Genomic DNA, 22,233 nt, shown 5'->3' with positions numbered 1-22,233 from the left:
GGTTTTGGCTTAAACGCTAAACATTAACCTGTAGAGTCAGTTAGGCCTCTCTCAGACAGGCCTGCAGACCAGTTGGCAACCCGCTGGAAACCACTAGTGACTAGTTTATTCCCAGACTGGTTAGCAAGTGGTTGCTGGGGTAAAATGAGTCTGAAAGAGGATGCTGTCACTAGCAGGGTTCTGCGCTTGTCTGTATTCTGCATGGAAGGCGCTGACGTGTCTGCCAACACTTGCTAACTGCTCATGGAGAAATACTGAAACTTCAAAAGTGCAGCTGATCGTCCGCCTGCTAAGTAGAAGTAAAAAACAACACGTCAAAAGGTCCAGTTTTGCATTTTTCCCTAGCAACCTATGGTTGCCAGGGGCCATCACTGACCGATTTCTAGGTTGCATGACTGAGGCTTTACATCGTGTGACACTGAACCTGAGTGATTTGCTTAGCTCCAGCAACTTAAAGGCTAAATTCAAATGTCTATGCTAATCTACTTTCTTATAGTAACAGTGACCCTTACAGCTACCTGTTGCGTTAAGGTCAGTCATAAACCCTCACCTCGGTTCTGCTGGTTATTTTATTTTTTTAGCTTTATTGTATCATGGTAGTGCTCCCATCAGTCGTACTTTAAGACTCAAAAGTTGCCCATATCCAGGGAAAACGCTCTGCTGTGACGCCGCTCGCCCAGCACCAAACATCAGGCAGAGTTGGCAACAAACCTGAGAACAGTGAGCAACTGTTTGCTGACATATGTGCTATATAACCTTTAAAGGATATGCAGTAAGTCGGTGTTTCATTTACAGCAGCGGTCCCCAACCTTTTTTGCGCCACGGACCGGTTTATACCCGACGATATTTTCACGGACCAGCCTTTAAGGTGTTGCGGATAAATACAACAAAATAAAACTAGTACCAGTACCGAAAAAAATACGATTTATTCATAACACACTTGAAAAGACCCAGGAAAACCGAGTTAACGATAACAAAATAACGCTGAAAACCGATAAAAACCCTGAAAACTATACATTTCACACCTGAGCCTCAACTCTCGCGGCCCGGTACCAAACGACTCACAGACCGGTACCAGTCCGAGGCCTGGGGTTGGGGACCGCTGATTTACAGTCAGATCCACTGCCCCCAAGTTGCCAAAAATGGTCATTAAATTTTCAGAACACAGACCAACTCAGACTATGTCCACACAATGGAAAGTCTGGCACAGCATAATTTTTGGTGTTTCCTTTTATAGATTATTTTCCCAGATTAAAGTTGTATTTTGCATAACTTTGTGCATTTGGCCGTGTCTTTGTTGTTTAATCAATTTTTGTCATAAAATCTACTTGAGTATGGGAGGTATTGAATAGTAAAAAGCATTAAACAGCCTCCTTGTCAGCAGAAAATAGATTCAGCAGATTGTTTCGTGCAACTCACCACACTTTTTAATATCCAGCCATCATCTGACCTCCAGCTCACTGCTGGCAAGGAGAAATGTCATTTGGATCAACACTGTTGTCAGGACGGGGCAGACATTAGAATCAGTAATTAATGCCTCAAACCAGTCGACTGAGTTATCACACTCCTCAGACTACTTTGCCAGTAACAGTTTACAGTCCTGTTTCCTATGAAAGAACTTGTTTCTTCTAAAAACTCAAAGAAATAACACTGAGCTAACTTTCCATTAGAAAATGTAGAAGAATGGATTTAGGGACAGATCTGTCGGTTTCTTCTTTTGTGTCTCATGCAAGCTTCTCATACTTCATATGTTTTGACCTGAATAACCAGCTATGATCAGAGTAACCAGTTTTCCTAATTAATGACTGCTGCTTTCTCATTACCCAGCATATACAGTTTGAATTTGAAAGTTTATATACACTTATGGATGTAACAGCTGGTCTCTCTCTGTTCTTTTTAAATTTAAACTTTTGTATAAAATTGTTATTTTATTTTTAACTCTTAAAGATGCCTCATGTGCAATCACTCATCCATGAGGAGTGTGTGTAAACTTTACATCAGAGCTGTAGCTCAGGTTTCGGTTGCTCCTCACCCCAAACATGGCCTGCTTACATTATCTTCATAGACAGCTGTAGCATTTTTATCACTAAGTGCTTCTCTTCCTCTGCCTTCCTTTTGCCCTTGAACTCTCCACCCTGTGGCCCTTTACGCTTCTGCCTCCTCTGTCCCGTGGCTATTGCAGGTGGATGGAGTAACCGTTAAGGTATTGCTTTTAGCTACATGTAAAACAAAGTTATCCCAGAGAGCAGTTAGTGCATTTTAGTAACCTCGCCCAACCCTGTAGCAGTTCATCGCCTGTCTTATCCCCCCCCCCTCCTTTTCTTCCAGTTTGAGCTTCCTCTACTGTATGTGTCAGAAACCTTTCACTGCTCCACTGTCTTGTCTCTCAATCTGATATCCCACATGCACACTGTATAAAAAAGATGTACGTAGCTTTCAGTGCAAACAGTCAGAGATATAGCTGTGGCTATGTCTCTTTAGTAAATTTGCCTCTTAAAAGTTTTCTTTTAAAAATATATTTTTTGCTGTTGTAGCCTTTATTGACAATCATTTAATCTAAAATCAGAGCAGAGAAAAGGCACAGAAAACTCAAACCTGGGCTTCTACTGTAGCCCTACGCCATAATGGGTGGCCTGCTCAACCTGGTGAGCTATTAAATATCATCTTCAAGCTTCACAAAGTACCTTTAATTACATGTTGAATAATTTTAGGGAAAAAATTATCAGCTGCTCTCTTGCAAAGTTGTTCCAAGAATATAAAGCAAGAAATTTGCCCAGAAATCAGATTTGTTTTTCCCTCTTCTACTCATGAGCCACAAGAGACAGTGAGGCTCATTCTTGGCCCTTGTGATGTGCCTATTCTAGGGTCTAGTCATATAAATATTTAATGAAGGGAAGTCTATGAGAAGATGTGCTTGATCTGTTGAGTTTTGCTTGGATTTGGTTAGGATCTGTTTTTGTGGCATGCAGTGCTTAATTCTGCAAGGCCTGACCTATGAAATGATTGCCAGAAAACTCCAGTTTAGTTTATCTTAAACAGAAATGTATACAGAGGTTAGGGTTAAAATTATATAGATAGATTAAATCACACAGATTCTGTAGAGGTTTCCAAAACTCATCAAATACAACACGCTTGTCGTTACAGGCTTAAAAATGCCTTTTGAAAGTTGCTCAGTCTGTAATGGAAGTGACTGATTATTGTCTTTATTCAGCTAGAAAGGGAGAGCATTAATCTTCTCAGGTTTATCTCTTTTTAATGAAGATGTGTAGGTTTCCCAGTGCGTAGTTCATCCTAACTGACTGTTCCTCCTGTTGATGCCTCTTCCCCCTCTTCATTGATCTGCTGAAGTTCTCCCATCTCACAGGTGGCTCTCTTACCTGCCAGCTATCTTCTTGGTTTGTTCCCCCCACCCTCCCTCAGTAAAATCTCTATCTACCCTCTCTCTCTGTCCCTGCACCTCTTCTCGCTCCCGGCCCCCTCCTTTCTCAGGTGGATCAGCTGACCTCCCAGCTAGCTGTTCATGCACCAGCTATGCTGTAGCGAGTGGCTTCTGAGAGCAAATCTCACTAACTGATCCCCCCCTTCTCCTCCTCCTCTCTCTCTCTTTTCTCACTACCAGGTGGACCGGCTGACCTCCCAGCTGAAGGAGAAAGCGGATTGGTGCAGTGAGCTGCTTCTCAGCTCGGAGCAGCTGCATCGTGAGGTGGGAGAGCGCGACGAAGAGATTGACAAGCTGGAGAGCCGCATCCGTGAGCTGGAGCAGGCCCTGCTGGCCAGCGCTGAGTCTCTGGAGAAGGTTAGGAGGGAGAGGGAGAAGAAGGGTTCAAAACAGAGGCAGCAGCAGAGGAAAAAGCAGTCAGAACAATAGCTGTGGAGCGTGGCAGAGCGAGTGTGTGTGAGAGAAGAGAGAGCATGCAGATGAGGTGACAGCTAGAAGAGGAATGGGAGGAGGGCTGGGACGCTCCGAGAGCGAGAACAATGTGTGGGTGGGTCTACTTCAGCCGCCTACATTGAGATACGACTAGCAGCTGTCAAGTTTGCCCCCCAGTGTTCGTGGATGGCGGCTGCTCAGTTCACAAATTGCAGTGCAGGTTGCGTTACACACGATAACAGTACAGACAGCATGCAATAAGTCATTACAACAGTTCATTTAAAGAGGTTTCCCTTCATTTTCTTCTGCACACATTGCAAAAAAAACTGCTGAGCTAAACAGTTTTTTTGATGTGTGTCGTTTTCTGTCGCAGGTTGAACAAAAGAAGCAGCATGCATCCATCACAGAGACAAGACAGCCCACACTGGAAGCTCAGCTACAGACGGAGAGAGAAGCTCTGGAGCGGAAAGAGAAGGAGGTAGTGGAGAAATCGCCTTTTTTAAGGTTTTATCAGTTTTCAGTATATAAAATCAGATATTTGATGGGGAACACTTTCCTAGAGTCAGTTGCATTAAAAATAGACTTAATTCATTTATTAGTCCTGATAGTCCCACAAATGTGCTGTGTTCATTTTTACTATGTCACAATATATTTATGTTCAGGGTTATTTGGTTGTGACGTTCAAAAAGGAAAAACTAGACAGAAGAACTATTCTGGACAGAAACATTTGCCATTTTCAGTCATACTGTGGAGTCTAGCGCTACGTATCTGTCAATCACTTTCATTGATTCACGTGCATCTTGTGCATAAACATTTAGTAGCTAACAATGAGCTGAACCAGTCTTTCAGTCCTGAGCAGTGAGATCCATACCTTGCACTGTGTCCTGGTGTTCTCCTCTGAAGATGATTTATCTCCTTAGATCCACAATCTGGAGGAGCAGCTGGAGCAGTTCAGAGAGGAGCTGGAGAACAAGAGCGAGGAGGTGCAGCAGCTTCACATGCAGCTGGAGATCCAGAGGAAGGAGATAAGCAGCCAGCAGCAGTACCTGGAAACAAGGGAGAGCATGCTCCAGGTAAACGGGCACCCAGCCCCCATACATCATCGAACAATGTTTTTACATCTGAGTTTATGCAAACTTTTAAGACGAAGCACTGCTTACTGGTGACATCATAAAAGGTTTATCACTGACGAGTGTGACGTGTGTGGCATCAGTAGATAAGCTTATATGTAACGTTTAGCTCACAGCTGTTAATAGTTCCAAAAATCCTTTTTATGCTTTTATTAGAACAATATTCACAATCTCTAAATAAAACCAATATTTCTGCTCACTAAACTTTTCTTTTATATAAACTTTTTAAATACTTGCTCTCTGTTGCTTATATAATTTTGCACATTTTTAGGCTTTTCCATCACCTCTTATTTTGCTGTGCAGGACTCACTTATTCTTCTTTTCTTAGTCAGTAAATTTTCATCAATCCTCCAAAAACACTTTTTTTTTCCCCTAATAGCCATCACATTATAATCTCTGACTTTTAAAGGTGATGGAGGAGAAGGACAATGAAATAGCACTTCTTAATGAACAGATCACTAAGCTTCAACACATGGAAACAACCTCTGACAACAAGGTAATGCAAAATGCGTATGTGAAATAGAAACGGAGTCTATTTCAAGTACGCATACCTCCGTGGAAGTGCATCGGTGTGTTTGGTCTCTTCTCCCCCCTCTGTCTACTTTTATTTTAGTTGGCTCCATTTTGCTATGTTTTTTGTGTGTGTTTGCTTGTTTTGTCCCAGTAAGTAGTTCCACTCCACCATCATTTGTTGTGAGGTGGTCATTTGCTCGTGTGAGGTGGCTTTTTAAACCTCTGAGTCTCTGTTAAGTGCCTACAATCTGATCAAGGCCCGAAAATCAAAATGGCAATGAAAACTTGAAGTAGCTCTAAGCACACCAGGGGCTCAGATGTTTAATGAAATAGCGGCATAGCCATGGGATCCTCAAATCTATTTATTTGTTAATGGGGTCATAACATCTGGATTTTACTCTTTAGGAAATGGATGAGAGGGATGAGCTGATAAAAGACTTGGAGTCTCAGGTGGAGTGCCTTCGGAGTGAACAAGAGCGTCTGAAGAGGAAGAACGAGGAGGAGCTCGACCAACTGAATGAGGTCATAGAAAAACTTCAGCAGGAACTGGCCAATATCGAGCAAAAGCAGCCTACAGAGGAAGAGGAGGACACCAAGGCAGAGTCAGAGGGTGATGCTTGCGGGCCGAGTAAAGACGAGTATGATAAAATGAAGCAGAGAATGGACTTGGCCACAAAAGAGCTCGAGGCACTGAAAAAAGAGCACAGCAAGCTGCTGGAGACCTATCTTCGCTTGAAAGAGAGCGCAGAAGCCTTGGCTGAAACGGAAAACCTGGAGAGCTCAGAGGGCGAGCTCGAGGAAGCTCTCAGGGAGAAAACTGCAGGGCTGGTTGTCTTACAGGCTCAAGTACAAGCTCTGGAGGAGAGTGCCTCATCCAGAGTGGAAGAGCTGGGCGTTCGAATTGAGGAGCTCGAAGGCTTGGTCAGTGAAAAAGACTCAGAGATAAGCCACTGTCGCTTCCTTCTGGAGCAGTCTCAAAGTCATGCAGAGGATCTCCAGAAGAAGATGTTGAACCTGGAGGAGCATCTAAGGGAAAAAGTGGCTGCAGCGTTGGTGAGCCAGGCCACTCTGGAGGCCTTCCAGCAGCAGTCAGTGGAAACGAGACAGGAGCAGGACCCACAGAAACCTCCAGAGCCACATGTTGAACCACAAAGCTATGAATTTGGTGATTTTGGCATCCCCCAAATGGATGTCAGCAGATTGTGTCAACAAACACAAGTGCCCACCGGGAAGGTGGTTCGTCTGACGCAGAAGCTTCGGGAGCTGGAGGTCGGACTAAGCGGGATGCAGAAAGACCAGGAGCTGCAGAAGCAGCTGCTTTCCAGCTCTGAGGAGGAGGTGCTCGAGTATGAAAGGAGGCTGACTGTGCTTGTAGATCTGCTCAGTCAGATGAAGGCAGGGACACTCCAGAGGACATCGTTGGCTGTGGAGGTGAGTACCATATATCATCTGCTCTAATCTATGTAAATGTTTCGTTATATTAATAAATAAATGGAAAATGCCCGGCAGGATTTCTGAAGCCAGCTCGCTCAGCTTCCAAAATGTGTTTATCTGTACAGTTAAAGTTATCTGGAATAATTCCTAAATACAGAGTGATAAAGTCATTAGATATTACCGATATTTTATTCCAAAAGTTCAAATAGAGGCACAAAACAATCACAAAATTGTGAATTTCTTTGTCCGTGAGTGAAAATCATACACCGTGAGCCCTAACTCTGCATAATGGATTCTGCATTATATGACTTCCCTGCACTGTAATTATTGATTAAAACAACAAAAATGCAAATGTAGTCCCTGTGATAAAGTCTCACATTGCGAATTGATCTAATAAGTCTGATGATTTGTGACCTTTTTTCACAGGCCTCCTCTGATGACCAGCAGAATGTGTCGCAGCTTCTTCAGCAGTTACAGGAGGTCAGAGATGAGACTTCAGCCACCAAAGAGCAGATGGAGAGCTACAAGGAGAGCTGCAGCAGACTTCAGGATGACCTCTGTGTATGTGCTTTTAAACGGCTTCTCTGGGTTAATTCATACTGAATGTCAAAGTGTTTTCTAGTGTGTGACAAAAGCTTTTCTCTCTAGGAAAAAACTGTAACGATAGAGAGGCTTCAGGAGCAGCTCCAAAAGGTAGGAAGAAAGAATTTTGATCCTTTCATGTTTACATTTTCCACAGCATAAAACAGTAATTTACTAAGAAACAACCATGCTTAGAGAAAAATTCAGAACTTCAACCTCGTTCTTTTAGACATCAGTTGGTGAGAGCGAAGAGATGAAGGTGTCGGAGCTTAAACGCCAACTAACAGAGGCTCAAAGTGAGGCAGCGACCACCAAAGAAGAGCTGAACAGCTGCAAGGAGAGCTTGGAGAAACTGCAAGAGCTGCTGCAGGTACAGAGCTTAGAAATCATGCTTTGTTGTAGCTGCTGAGTTCAGGGAAAACTGCCCAAACTGCACTGCTGCAGAATGATATTTCTTCATATCATAAAAACATATTATCACAGTACACACTTTTCTAGCTTGTGCTGCTCCTATGTATGCATAAAGATCAGGTTTATACTGTGGGACATAAACCTATTTGATATTCACAAACGCACAATAGCACTATTGTGTGTGATTCAATGCAAATGTACAAACGAGAGCCACTTGGATATCTCTCTCTATATTTTTTACATTGATTAATCAAACAGGATATAGATTTTTAATTTATAGGTGTTTGGGTGGGTTGTGTGACCTTTAGACGGAGCTAAATTTGCTGTTTCTACCCTGTTTTCAGTCTTTCTGCAAAGCTAAGCTAAATAATTTTTTTTATTCAGGAGCGGGAAATGACCATTGCTCACCTCAAGGGAGAACTTTTCCAAGTAAGGCGGAAATGTTTTGTCTCAGTTGTAATGTCCAGTATTATCAGCATCAGCATAAATCTATAGTGTTTGAACACCTGTCCAATCATCTTCCAGGTAAAAGCAGACGAAGACAGGGACAGGTGGTCAGAGCTCACCCAGGAGCTCGAGAAGGTCAAAAACAATGCGGCTTCCACCAAAGAAGAACTCAAGAGTTACATGGAGCGTAATGAGAAACTTCAAGAGGAACTTCAAGTGAGTGAAGGTTCTGTTTCTAAACTCAAGGAGGAGCTGCAGGAGGTGAGAAAGGACATGGATACCATCAAAGAAGAACTCAACAGTTACATGGAGCATAATGAGAAACTTCAAGAGGAACTTCAAGTGAGTGAAGGTTCTGTTTCTAAACTCAAGGAGGAGCTTCAGGAGGTGAGAAAGAGCATGGATACCACCAAAGAAGAACTCAACAGTTACAAGCGGCACAATGAGAACCTTCATAAGGAACTTCACACCCGTGAAATCTCAATTTCTAAGCTCCAAGGGGAGCTCCAGGAGGTACAAACAGTCTTGATGAAGACAGCAGAGTCTGGTCCTCCGTCCCCTTCTCCCTCTTCCTCTCCTTCTCCATCTCCCTCTTCTCCTCAGCCTATTTCCTCTACCACCACCTCCTCCTCCTCCACCACACAGCCCAAAAGGAAAGGAAGCAAACAGCCAGCTGGTAAAGGAAGCAGCACCAAAGACAAAGCATCTCTCTCCAGAAAAAACTCCACCCCTTCTAGCCAATCCTCCAACAAATCTTCCAGCCAACTGTTGAGCAGCAACTCAGAGCAGCAACATGCGACTGTAACAGACTCGTTCACGCAGACCGAACCTCTTCAGATGTCTGATCTTAGCCAAGAAAACAAATCTGCCACCAAAGAGGAGATGGAGGAAGTGATCGGAGAATATGAGGAGAAGATCGTACAGATGCAGGAGCTCCATGCAGCAGAAATCCTCGATATGGAGGCTCGGCACATTTCAGAGAGCGAGAACCTCCGCAGGGACACGCAGGCGCTGGAGGACGAATGCAAAGCTCTGAAGGCCGTCATAGAAAAACTGCGGTCTGCTGAGGTGAGGAAACGAGATGTTTTAGATGTCTGTTTGTTTGGATCCTTAGCTTGTTCTACATTTTTATCAGTGTAGTTTGATGCTTTTAAATGGCTTTCTTCTTTCTGCTTATCATAACACAGAAAGTCTGTGATTTTAATCTTTTTTTTTCATCCTCTCTAGGCTCCTACATCAAGACAAGACCGCCCTGCGTCTCAGTTCAAAGATGGCTACACCAGCGGTAAGTTTTAAGTGTTTTAAACAAAACTAGAGTAAATCGTTTTTCATTTCTCTTGTAGGAAAGTTGGTTTCTTAAGAGTGTATCTGTCAGTTTAATGTGAGGCTACAACCTGCTTAGCATGAATACTGAAAGCAGAGAGGCTGGAATTTTGTTTATCCTCAAGAGCTCTCTGAACCAAACCTTGGAGCGGATCTGTTATAATAATTTAATTGAAACAAACCTCACTAGGGTAGCTCTGTATGATCCACAGTATAAAATAAACGACACATATCTTAACTGAGCTTTGCTGGAGCCCTTCTGTTCATCCTGTCTGAACTTTTTTGCTCCTCTTCGTTCGAGCCAGCTTGCCTGTTATTGGCTGCACCTTTCAAACTGAAGGTTTGAACAGCATGTGGATGGGCCTTATCAATGATAGTTACAAAAAATGTCTAAAAACAGTCGTTTAAAGCCTGACATTTGATTCATAGGGATTACTTGCATATACTCTCGTTACCTGGTTTGAGTCCGGGAGGAGAGACAAATCCAGCCTCAGGGGGTCAATGTACTCCTAGTGTCAGTTTCAAGCCAGGATAAATGGGTAATGGGTTGCATCGAGAAGTCTCTATCCAAATTAAAACATGTTTCTCTGTGTCTGGAGACCCCCTTTGGCAAAAGGGAGCAGCTAAAAGTACTCTAACTTCAATTTATTAAAGTTTGGTCATATTTGTAACAGTATACAGAAATCGACTTTTCTTTTTTTACTTTGAGTGCCAAAAAGAGCTCATTTATCCTTAATTTTAGCTTGTTTAGCATTTGTTTTCTTTGTTGCGCTTCACTTTTGTGATTGTTTTTGTCATCATGCAGACAGCAGCTCAGACTACAGCCAGAGGACAGGATATGACCTCCCGAGCCTGCAACAGGAGTTCAGGACGACTCCAGAGGGAGCCAGGAGAGATGAACCACTGCCAGACCGGATCAAGGTACAGCTTTCACTTACTAATGAACCATGAGTGATGTCATAAAACTACAGGTACTGTGTAGTATGTTTCCCACCATGTGAAATGTATATAACAAAATCCAGAAGGTAATTGTTTTCATCTGGAGGCGGCATTTTTATCACTCATCCAAGTGACTGAAAATGCTGCCTCCAGATGAACTTTCCCGAATGTCCTTGCCTGTATTTGTGAGCATGCAAAAATTTGAGCAATATTTTGTTTTCTATTCTTCAGAAACGTTGTAAAAGTTACACTTTTTCTGCATTGCTTGTCTCTAGACGTTGCTCCGTGAAGTGCACCAAGAAGGCATGCAGGTTCTTTCTCTGTCAGAGCTCCCACTTTCTGAAAGCGAGCCAGGCGACCGGTTCAACGTCCAGGGCTGGGTGAAGGAGCGAGACGCCCTGCTGGATACTATAGAGTCCCTAAAAAACTTCATCAGCCAGATGCAGACACACAGAGAATCACAGGTAAAGAAACCTCACCACAAAACACTACAGCAGCCTAAAGAGTCAAAACCATTAAAGTTTAAAGCACCAGGGGGGTTTTGAAGATCCCGCTGTCGTCTGTTTGTCACATCAAAGTCAGTCAAGGGGCTTTACGGCATTGGCATCCTCTTCAAAATAACAACAACTGCCCTAAAATATAAGAAAGCCCTCTTCTGAATTTGCCTGAATTTGTGTGTTTGATTCACTGCAGATGTCCGGCAGTGTAGACTGGCGTGGAGAGCTCCTGGATGCAGTTCGGCAGGTGTTTATAAAGGAGCGCAACGTGCTGAAGAATGCCCTCTACAGCCAGCTGGACCTGCTGGACACCAGTGACGCCATCATTCACCTGAATCAGCTGGAGCGGAGACTGGCTGAGCAGGTCTGTAAAGAGTTCACCATAATGACTTCAAAAACTGTTGTAAATGTTCATCAGCTGCAAGAAAAAGATTGTAGAATTTTGTTAGCCTGAGTATAAGCTGCTCGTTAATTTGTTATAGTTTGGGTCTCTGTAGATAGTTATTTGAACCTATCATATGGCTGTTTGTGTGTCTCAAATACAGGACGCCCAGCACAGAGAGGCGATGGGTTCACTCCGCACTGCAGAAAGGTCCAGTCTCATCTCTGAGATTCATCAGCTCCGTGGCCAACTAGAGCAACTCCACCAAGGTGATCCCATTTCAGAGTTCATTTTGCTGAAAATAAGTCTTTTTGTATTTTATATCTGTTAAACGTCTGCCTTCGTCCTTCAGGTGCCCGGTCTGCTGTCTCATTGGCTGGTGAAGGTAGCATAAAGGAGCAGAGGGAACGAGTTGGAGCTGATGGAGCCGGGGGGGCTGACAGGCTTCTAGTGGAGGAGCTAAAGGGTGAACTGTCTCAGACTAAACTGGAGCTGGAGACAACCCTCAAAGCTCAACACAAACACCTCAAAGAGCTGGACACACTCAGGTTAGACCAGACATTAAAGTAACAAGCAACGCTGGAAAACGCAGAAAACATATTAAATGTTTAAGATAAAAATCACAGTTTTGGATATATTTGCATAATAAGTAAAGAGTTTAAAAAGATTTTATTTAAAAGTGGTACAGTGAAAATGTAGCCTTAAAATGATGTCAACAGGGCGGAGGTATCCCAGAAAGCCGCAGAGGTGGATGCACTAAATGATGAGCTGACAGAGGAGAGGAAGAAGAGCAGAGATCTTCAATGGGCCATGGAGAAGGAGAAGTGTCAAACTGGGAGGACCGAGGAGAGCAGACGAGAAGAGCTGGAGGTAAGATGGCAGGAGCATTCAAGCGTGACGTCAAAGTTTTTTCCCAAAGTTTGAGTATTTTTGAGAAGAAATTGTGTTTTTTAAATTTCCCACTAGGATCTTCAGCTTTCTCTGGAGGAGCAGAAGAACCACGTAGCACAGCTGAAACTGACTGTGGAGCAGGAGCGACAGGCCTCCTCTCAGCTCTCCCATCAAGCTGAAGAGGAGCGTCTCAGCCTCCACAGGCGCCTGCAGGAGCTCCAGGTCCAGCTTGAAACAGAGCGAGCTAAGGCCCAAGAGATGAGCACTGCTCTGGGGAGAGAGAGAGATCTGCGGACTGGCGTTTCCTCTGATGGTGGTCACCTCCATGAGGAGCAGGTTCAGAAGGATGGGAGAAGCTCTGAAGAGGGAGGAGGTCTTCTGGAAAGACTGCAAAGGGAGCTGGACGACAAGCACGCACAGGTTCGATGCTACAGTTGCTTTAACTGTCTAATGACACCAGACTTCAAGGCCTTTTATCAGTGGCTAGGATCTGACTGTATCATGATTAAACATGGTTTCCCTCTCCAGGTGGTGGATCTACTCAGTCAGGTTGAGGCCCAGAAGCTTGAGGTGGTACGAAAAGAGGAGGAGCTGACGCTGGTGAGTCAGAGATCCAGAAGAGACCAAGAGGCACTGCTAGAGGCTCAGGCCAAGCTGGAGAGGCTGGAGGCAGAAATGGCAAAGGTCCAAGAGCAGCTGAGAAGAGAGCTGGAGAACAGACAGAGTCTGGAAGAAGAGAATGAGAGACTGGAAGGAAGACTGAACCAGTTAGGAGAGCAGAGGAAGGGGATGGGACCTGTGGAGGCTGATGGCCGGAGTGTGAGTGGCACAGATTTTACTTTAAAAAGACTTTTAGTAACATTTATTGTTTCTGATCATGTTATCAGGAGCATTGAAGCTCTGTTGTTTTTATCTTAACAGCAGGCTGTGTGGCACAGTGACTCCACGGACCGCACCAAAGACTGGGTGCTCCAGCAAAAGAGCGGAAACCTCCACACAGAAAGCTCCAGCGCGTCCCCTCACAAAGAGGTCTCTTCAACAGGCCACAGCAGTGGGCCGCATCATGGCCCGTGGCGCACGGTGGACAGGATTGTGAGCAAACTCCAAGTCATCTCCTCAAAGGTCCGCAGCATGCCGAGCAAAACCACTGGCAGGTAAACAAAACTGCTGTTTACTTTTTTCTTTTATATTTATTTCAGAAACTGTGCAGCACAATCACACCACACAGACCTCCTCTGTAACAGCTTTACTGCATTTCTTCTGTTCAGGCTTACTGCAGAGGTGGACAGTGAGGAGTTGTCCTGGGTCCAGTCCAGTCTCGATGAGGTCATCACCCTGCTGCAGCAGTCCCCTGGTCTACCCTCCGTCCCTGAGGTCAGCACACGGTCTCATTTTTGTTTTCCCTTCTACGCCGCATATTTCTGGATAAATAAAGAAATGTGAAAAGGAGAAACACCCACTCACTGCTAGTCTCCAGCCAGAATCAGCTGTTCGCGTCTGCGTTTACTAAACAACATCTGCTGAGCTTTACACGTGGTTGTGACTGCTTGTCTTGTTTCCCTCAGAGTGCGTCCCTGCTGGCAGGAGGCTCCTCCAGCTCCTCCAACACGCTGACTGAGCGGCTGCTGAGGCAGAACGCTGAGCTGACAGGTTTCGTCAGCCGTCTGACCGAAGAGAAGAATGATCTGAGGAACCACACGCTCCGCTTGGAAGAAGAACTGCGACGCTATCGGCAGGTTGGACTGGGGTCAGGCGACAGTGTGAGTACACCACAGAAAAACCTGCTGATTCTGAGATGGAGCACAATACTACAGTGCTATTTTTTCTGTAACAGTCGCGTGACCGTCCTGGTTGGTCTAAAAACTTAATATTACATACACATGACATGTGGTAGAGACAAATACCACAAAGATAATGACCAAGGTATTTTTATAATCCTATGTTTCCTTCATAATGCCATTCAGAACTTAAGTAAACGTTCAAACTGGCTCGCATAATGATACATATTATTGTTTCCACCGTCTGTCATTTGCCTCTGACTAAAGAGTGTTTTATCTTCTGCAGTCCAGCAGACGAGGAGCATCAAAGATGGACTCTGCAGGGTTGCTGCTTTCTCAGGAGCGGGAAGCTTGGGCTCGAGAGAAGATCCGTCTGGAGAAAGCTTTGCATTTAGCTCAGTCTCAGGTGGCTAGACTCAGGGGAGAGATCAGGTCCGAGAACCTGCGAGAGATTACCGGGCCTGATGCCGACAATGCTGCCCTCAAGGTCAGCAGATCACTGCTCATAAACTGCTTTGTATCTGAGTAATGAGTTAATTGTACTAACCCAAAGAAACGATGCAGAAGCATCGCCTAAATGCTGGAGTTCAGTGTTAAAAGACATTTGATGGCCTCTGAAGTTAAACTGCTGTCTTCTCTTCTCCCTTCATCTCTTTTTTTAACTTCCAGAGGATGTATGGGAAGTACCTGAGGTCAGAAAGCTTCCGTAAAGCACTGATCTACCAGAAGAAGTACCTGCTGTTACTGCTGGGTGGTTTCCAGGAGTGTGAGGAGGCCACGTTATCACTCCTGACCAGGATGGGCGGTCGGCCGTCGCTCTCCAGCCTGGAGTCCCTCAGTCAGCGGTGCAGGGGTGCGATGCGCTTCCGCTCTATTGCCAGAGTCTCTATCGCCCTCTCCAGGTGGGATCTGAAGCTTTGGGGTTTTTTTAAAAGGTTTTTTTTTTTTGTTAGTTTTTTGTCTAAAACCAATTATATTTGTTCATCTAGAATGCGTTTTCTCGTGAAGCGATGGCACAGGGCGACGGGAATGAGCTCCACGGCCTCCTGTGCTGTTAGTAAGAACGGAACAGGACAGATCTTAGGTAACCAAAGCATATAGCAGCTTGTAACCTCTCTATATTGTCATTTACATGTGATACTCATAACATTTTCTTAATTTCCGGCAGGTACAGAGGCGAGGGATTCCCCTTATCTTCACCCAGGTGGTCCGGAGATGTACAGAGATAGAGGAAGCGGCGGGGGAGGAATGTCTAGCAGCAGGGGGAGAAGTGGGCGGGAATCCCCTCGATTGGCTGTCTCCTCCACACATCACAGGTACAACTATCAATCAGGATGCTAACAATATTTATTATTAAACGGTTTTCCTTTTTTAATGTTTCCAGTCTACTTCTTATTTTATCTCCTGATTAAAGGAAAGAAAATACCAAAATTATTGAGAATAAAGCTTCAAACTTAGTCTGAGTAATTAAAATAATGAAACTGATTTGTAAAGTTATGATGAAGGATCACTTTGGACATCAGTTGTTTAGGCTAATGTATACTCATGAGTACTGTAGAGTAAACTGATTTTTTTTCTTTTCTCTTTTGCATTAATGTGGAGTTCAGATCCTTTCCGACTTTCTTAAATCTGTGTTTCTAACGTGCAGGTTTCACATGTCTGGAGACCACGGACCGCTCACCTGTTCCCACTTGCAGAACTACGACCCCGACCGAGCGCTCACCGACTACATCTCCAGGCTGGAGGCCCTGCAGAGGAGGCTGGGCAGCGTGACATCAGGTAACACGAGCAGCCCAGCTCACATGCATTACGTGTGATCGAGTTACAGCTTTCTTCGTCATCTCAAATTCTATTGGAGAAAAACACTTTCATCTATATGTGGAATATACATAATTACAAATTTGGTTATGTCTGCTTACAGTACAGTACGTGTTTGCCCTGTAAAGCTGAGAAGCAGTGAACTCACATATTCTGATTGTTGCACCCAAAGCAAGCGCTGTGAAATAAATGCATGTGTAAAGGTGTGATCCGTACCCTGGGTTTGGCATATTTACTCAACTCCTCCTCTTTTCTCTCCCCAGGTGCTTCTTCATATGCTCAATTGCACTTTGGCTTGAGAAGATAGATGCTGACACATTAACTTTGGCTTGAAGAAACTCAGTTGCCTTTTTCTCGTGCTGAGCGCTCTGCTGTTTTCTACCATTCTGGTGTGGACTGTATCTTTCCATGTGGACCAAAACACATTTTTTATCAGTGTACGACATGTTGTATTCAGGCTTTTTGTTGGTCGCCGGCACTTGGAAAAACAGCTACGTTTGTAATTTAATCTGCCTCTTTGTTGTGGATGATCTACAATCATGTATAATTTGTCTAATGCTAATTTAAGACTTTGTGATTAATTTATATGTTTGTGTTGTATGGGTGGAGCTTTATGTAGAGGATGTTTGGGTTTACTGTTAAGGAGGCTGCTGCTGGATATTCTACACTACACTGTGTTTTGTTTAGGCCGGACAGACTACAGAGGACATTTGTAGAGAACGTATTTTTGTAAACCGTTAGGAGCTTTGAATTTTCTGGGTATTTTGTCAAAAACTGAAATAAAGAGGACTACGTTATTTCAAAAAGGTTTGCTTCATTTCTTTTTTTCTTTTTGCATCTTTTTTGTTAAACTTTTTTTGTGGAAAAATTTAGCACCATCAAGCTTCATTCAGATAAACCAGCAATAGAAACAAAAACTCAGCTGAGGACATCTTTAGTCCTTTTGAAAGCGAATAATTTTTTCTTTTAACACTAAACAAATGTTGCATAGGGAGCTGTTTAAAAAGCACAAGGGGGGGTCAAAGCTGTAAAAATGAGCTTAGCCTTCCCATGAACCCATTTAATGGTCTTCCTTTTTTCCTCCTGCCTGGGAGATTCATATTTAGTTATTATTAATATTTTAGTATCCTTTGTCCCAATCTCCTCCAAACCATCTTACAATCACTCACAATGAAAACCTTATTCTTCCTCTCTTCCACCTCCTCCCTACTCTCACTACAGATCAGTGTCATCTGCAAACATCACAGTCCACAGAGACTCCTGCCTGACCTCATCTGTCAGCCCGTCCATCACCACTGCAAGCAATAAGTGGCTCAGAGCAGATCCGTGATGTCATCTCAATTTAGGTGTCACCACAGTTATTCCCTATTCCCTAAATATAGTGAAGGAACCCAAAGTACTGGACAGTGCATGACTAAATGTACACGGCCAAGTCTATTTAACCAAAATGATGAAAAACAGCTGTGTTGGAAGATAAAATGTTCATCCTCTGGCATTAGCTGACACGAGGCTCAGTATAGATCTCATCATCAGTGAGGTTTGCTTGTAGGTGGGAGATCTCCCATCCTGACGCACACTCTGTAACACAGCAGGGTTCAGAGGCTCATTTTCATATTTTTATTGATTTTTCACCCAGTTTCACTTGTTTGTTTGTTTTTTCTTTTGTCTTCACAGCAGGAAAACTTTAACATACATCTCAGGAATAAAAGATTCCCCACAGATTTAGTAACCCACCCCAGAGCTTTTAATTAAATCACATGGTCTTCCTCAGCAGATTATTCAGATAGCACAGGGTTGTTTTCTCTCTTCTCAAGTTTAAACCCTCATACTGAGTAATGCTCAGGACAAGGAAAAATATATACTGTATATACACAACTGGTCACAACTCATCTGCAGATGAAGATCATGTGACTAACCTTATACCTCCAAACATCAGAGCTGTAAATGAACCTCGTGGTTTTAACCAAGTTTCCAGTGTTCAGAACTTTTAGCTACAGGATTTTAAAGTTTGCTGCAAAATCGATGATTAACTCTGGAAAACAAAAGTAAATACGTCTTCCCGGGTTGACTCAAAGGCTTCATTCAGTCTAAAGACGTCATAAGGCGCTAGTTATTTCTCCATTTGTATTGTTTTTAAAGAATTCACATTGTGAATAAGAGCATCAGCTTTCACGCTGGAGTCTCACAGCCCCTGTTTTTCTCTGCAGAAAGTCACACTTATCTACAAACATTCATTCATGAAGAGAGCCGGACTCTAGACGAAATACAGGAAGAATAAAAGCACAGCTTGGGCATTAAGAGCAAAGTGCACTGATGTCAATTTTCCTCGATTCAAGTCCCCACAAGGTTCGAGCTTTACTTCCGATGCTCGGATGTCTCCGTCTCTCACTGCTTCCTCCTCTTGTATCTGATGACGGGGTTGTGAGGCGTGTGGATCATCGTGGTGTAGTTGATTGTGGGGAAATATCCGTCCACCAGGTCAAAGTCGTACATGCGGAGCAAAGTGGACCAGATGGTTTTGATCTGGACGTAGGCAAAGTTTTCCCCAATGCAGCGATGACGGCCTGCAGGCGGAAAACAGGATGGATTTGATTTCATTGAACTCAGTTTGACTGATGTCTGGTTTGGCTTTGAGGTGTTTTATGTTTACTTTATTTTACAGCAAACAAAAAAGCGCTTCTTCATACCGGCTCCAAAGGGCACATAGGCGAACTTCTCCCCTGCGGCAGGATTATCGTTGAGGTAGCGATCAGGTTTGAACTCCATCCTGTCCACCCAGGTGTCGTGGAGCCGGTGGTTAACAGTCGGGGAGACGCACACCTGGTGGCCCACAGGGATGGTGTATCCTGCTGCAGTCTGAGAAAGCAGAAGAGAGAGCAGGTACAGCAGTCAGCTGAGGTTGTCTGCGCGTATACATGACATCATAAAATCCAGTGCTGAGGAATGACCCATACCTGAGGAGAGCGAGCCATCCTCATCATCGTCATGATGGGTGGGCGGAGCCGCAGGGTTTCCTTTAAACAGCGCTCCAGCAAGCTGAGATCCTTCAGCTAAAGATGGCGACATGAAAGTTTAGAAAATATCTGGAGCATCAGTCTGGTTTTGAGGAATAAAATAACCTCTTTCAGCTTTTTTTTTTTTTAAATTTATGTAGACCTCCACCTGAATGCAGCAGCAAGGGGGCGCTAAAAACATCTTTACTCCTGTTACCGCAATAATTTTCTACAGCCAGCAGGGGGAGTATCTCTCACAAATCAGAGGTAACATTGAGGGAGAATACTTACATTTCACATTTAAACCCTGCACATTTTTTTTTTTTACTCTTCACTATTATTAGCAGTAATGAACCTCATTTTTATCACAGTCCACGGGCGACTTTTACCTGATCGAAGTTGAGTGGAGGCAGGTTTTCCCCGCACACAGCCTTCTGCTCTGCGTAGCAGCGCTCCTGCAGGGCCTTGTCTTTGGCCAGGAAGAAGCCCAGCCAGGCGCTGGTGGTGGAGGATGTGTGCTGACCCGCCAGGAGGAGGCCGATCAGCATCCCTGCAATTTCGTCATCGGTCAGCGGCCGTCCATCTCTGAGGAATGAGAAAGTTTTTTTAGTTCTCAATCCTTCATAGAGTTAATTGTGATTTTTATTTCTTTTTGATAATAAGATCTGAATATTCTGGGTTAAACCAAGTCTCCTTTGAGTCTTTCAGGGCTGGACCATGACATTAAACATAAAACTGTTTCTTTGCATGTTGACTTGCACTGTCATTATGTAATCGCAGGTACATCAGTTCAGTAAGAGTTGGGCAGTAAGTGTGTTACCTCATTTGACAGAAATTTATGGATTTTTCTCTTATGCTCACAGACCTGCAGACAAACCTGCTGCTCTCTGTTTGTATCAAGGAAGAGGCTCATTAGCAGTAATATCTGACACACAGGTTGATTCCTCGCTTATAAACACAGTATGTAAGTCTATAGTGGCAACTGTGCTTTCTCCTCCAGCTCTTTGTTTACTTATACAGCAAATGTCCACACCTGTGGTCTGGTTTTGTCCTACTCTTTGACCCTGGGCTGTTTTGTTGTTTTAGCGCTTGTTCTGAGCCACTGATGTCACCTTACTTGTATGTGGAGTCCATGAAGGTCTGCAGGATGTCATCTGCTTTCTCTTCAGAGCTCCTCCGTTTCTGAATCACTTTGTAGAAGATGTTCTTGATCTCTCTGTGAGCTCTGTCCCTCTTCCTAAACAACAAACAAACAAAAAAACAGAGGTAAATATTTCCAAACAGTATTGTGCTGTTTGCATCATATCACATTGAATCCCTCTGGTATTTCTTTTGCCTGTGTGATGCCATCTTTTTTTTTTTTAAATCTGTCTAGTCAAATTAAATCCAGTGTCGTCTTCACCCTGTGTGCAGACGCAGCACTGTACTGCATGAAGATGTGTGAGAGACCTACCTGAAGCTGGGCAGGGGCAGCCAGCCCGGCAGGAGCCACGCAGCGTGGGTAAATCCTCCGTCCAAGTCGGCGTAAAGCTGGGCCACGCGTTCATCCAGCATGCTGCGGATCTCTTTCCCGTGCAGGCAGCTGCTGGCTGTGAGGATAATCAGCTCGGACAGAGCCTCGAACAGGTCTGAAACAGGTCAAAGTTCATTGACAAACGTTTGGTTTTTGATCTAATCTGTATCAAGTTTTATGGTTAACTGTTTTGGACTCAGCGTTGCAAATATCGGTGTCTTACTTCTCTCCCCGCTGTCTCCCCATTTCTGAAAATACTCGATCGTCTCTCTCTCAATGATCTCGATGTGTTCCCTAAAACGAGCAATGTTCAGCCCCGTCTTAAACATCTTCTTCTGCTCCAGAAAAATCTGCAGCAGATTAAAAGGAAACATGCATCTCAGCTGATCTTAGCATGCAGAAACTCTTTAATACATTTCCACCTTCCTTCTGAGGCGTGAACTTCTCAGGTTCTGGGATACTCACGTGGTTCGGCACGTCGTAGGCGACTCCTTTGCCGAACACCGGAGTGGTCAGTCTCGAGTAGACGTCCTCTGCGTTCAGGTCTTCGTTCTTGCTGTTGAACATCAGCGCGGCTGCGTCGCTGCCCAGCAGGTAGGTGAATGTTTTGCCCACCATAGTGAAGCTGAATACAGGGCCGTACTGTGGGGGGAACAGCAGACACGCAGGAGTTCAGACGCAGGGGTCAAAGTAAAATAAATCTCTGACAACTGAGTTAAAAAAAACTAAATAATATATATACATACAGATTAAACTCTAGATCAGTGGTCCCCAACCCCCTAAATATATGATATGATAAGATATGGAACCTAAATCAGATTAGGGATATTGTACTGTATTTAGCTTTATTTTGTATCGTGCTTTTTCTTTTTCTCTCTCTCATTTTTCATAAATGACTTATACTGTTTACAAATACCAAAACTAGAGCAAAATCAGTCAGGAGCTACAAGGAGAGAGCCAGAGTTGCCTTGGCCTGTTGTCGCTTTCATTTGCACCACAGGAGCTGAAATGGACTCACGATGGTTTAAAAGCATTTCCTCATTTTTAAAGCAGTTTATCTTCATGATCATCTGCTTTGTTCAAACTTTGAACCGCTGTCAATATTTAGAGTTAATAACTTAAATTGGAAGGGGGGGGCTAATCTTCATATTTTAGGACTGATTATTAAACTGTTTCATTTCTTCTGATTGAAAACAGTCGCAGGTTCATTTTTCAAAACACTTACTTTGTTATAGGCATTTTCCAGAAACTCAATGGGGCTCTTTCCAAAAGCGATGGCATGTCCCAGAAAGGGGATGCTGGAGGGTATGTAGGGTGGATGTTTCTGCGCAGAGAGACATAAATAAATAACAATAAAAAAAATAAAAATAACAGTGACTTGAAACTAAAGCTTAGATAACGGTAACTGTTTTTCGTCTGAGCACACTCACCACGTCCACGTCTGTGGACTGTTTGAGCAGCAGTTTGGAGATGTATCCCAGAGTGAGGGTGAAGACGGACGCTGCTAACACCACGGAGGTCAGGTTCTCGTTCATTTTCCCCATAGTGTCCCCGAGCAGTTTAGCGCTCATCTGATAAATGTGCATCGACATTTTTCCTGATAGCCCCCGAAAACAAAACCTTTAAAAACTTAACCCCGAAACGGCCCCGGTCACCGTCCACCTGCTGAAAGGCTCTCGGTCGAGAACAGTTGGTGATATTTCCCCAAAGT

General features: G+C 43.9%; 2 protein-coding genes across 8 annotated transcripts in view; one reads left to right on the top strand and one right to left on the bottom strand.

Moving 5' to 3' along the window:
* akap9 (A kinase (PRKA) anchor protein 9) overlaps window positions 1–16,822 on the top strand; it is a 67,047-nt gene extending 50,225 nt beyond the window's left edge. For 6 of the 7 annotated variants that reach the window (XM_080296123.1, XM_026157289.2, XM_026157290.2 and 3 more), the window contains 28 exons: window positions 3,620–3,796; window positions 4,245–4,349; window positions 4,792–4,944; window positions 5,411–5,497; window positions 5,920–6,945; window positions 7,375–7,509; window positions 7,597–7,641; window positions 7,760–7,900; window positions 8,326–8,370; window positions 8,467–9,456; window positions 9,616–9,673; window positions 10,517–10,632; window positions 10,926–11,114; window positions 11,344–11,511; window positions 11,693–11,798; window positions 11,882–12,077; window positions 12,249–12,399; window positions 12,496–12,840; window positions 12,949–13,239; window positions 13,342–13,574; window positions 13,689–13,794; window positions 13,986–14,180; window positions 14,485–14,685; window positions 14,868–15,100; window positions 15,188–15,282; window positions 15,367–15,514; window positions 15,847–15,977; window positions 16,280–16,822. In XM_080296123.1, the coding sequence (XP_080152249.1) occupies window positions 3,620–3,796; window positions 4,245–4,349; window positions 4,792–4,944; window positions 5,411–5,497; window positions 5,920–6,945; window positions 7,375–7,509; window positions 7,597–7,641; window positions 7,760–7,900; window positions 8,326–8,370; window positions 8,467–9,456; window positions 9,616–9,673; window positions 10,517–10,632; window positions 10,926–11,114; window positions 11,344–11,511; window positions 11,693–11,798; window positions 11,882–12,077; window positions 12,249–12,399; window positions 12,496–12,840; window positions 12,949–13,239; window positions 13,342–13,574; window positions 13,689–13,794; window positions 13,986–14,180; window positions 14,485–14,685; window positions 14,868–15,100; window positions 15,188–15,282; window positions 15,367–15,514; window positions 15,847–15,977; window positions 16,280–16,323 (5,910 nt within the window). In that variant the 3' untranslated portion in view covers window positions 16,324–16,822. The remainder of the gene's footprint in view (window positions 1–3,619; window positions 3,797–4,244; window positions 4,350–4,791; window positions 4,945–5,410; window positions 5,498–5,919; window positions 6,946–7,374; window positions 7,510–7,596; window positions 7,642–7,759; window positions 7,901–8,325; window positions 8,371–8,466; window positions 9,457–9,615; window positions 9,674–10,516; window positions 10,633–10,925; window positions 11,115–11,343; window positions 11,512–11,692; window positions 11,799–11,881; window positions 12,078–12,248; window positions 12,400–12,495; window positions 12,841–12,948; window positions 13,240–13,341; window positions 13,575–13,688; window positions 13,795–13,985; window positions 14,181–14,484; window positions 14,686–14,867; window positions 15,101–15,187; window positions 15,283–15,366; window positions 15,515–15,846; window positions 15,978–16,279) is intronic. The other variant, XM_026157291.2, reaches the window with a different exon arrangement.
* A 797-nt stretch (window positions 16,823–17,619) lies between these two features.
* On the bottom strand, window positions 17,620–22,211 carry cyp51 (cytochrome P450, family 51). The gene is made up of 10 exons (XM_026157338.2): window positions 21,953–22,211; window positions 21,748–21,846; window positions 20,988–21,164; window positions 20,746–20,872; window positions 20,463–20,637; window positions 20,127–20,246; window positions 19,399–19,594; window positions 18,971–19,066; window positions 18,704–18,872; window positions 17,620–18,580 (listed from the first exon to the last, which is right to left on the bottom strand). Exons 1-10 carry the CDS (start codon window positions 22,112–22,114, stop codon window positions 18,402–18,404), a joined length of 1,500 nt encoding a protein of 499 aa, XP_026013123.1. The 5' UTR covers window positions 22,115–22,211; the 3' UTR covers window positions 17,620–18,401.
* Window positions 22,212–22,233: the final 22 nt, after the last annotated feature.

This window comes from Astatotilapia calliptera, chromosome 22 (genome assembly GCF_964374335.1).
Source record: "Astatotilapia calliptera chromosome 22, fAstCal68.1, whole genome shotgun sequence".
NCBI lineage: Eukaryota > Metazoa > Chordata > Actinopteri > Cichliformes > Cichlidae > Astatotilapia > Astatotilapia calliptera.
This window is presented reverse-complemented; position numbering and strand designations above follow the sequence as displayed.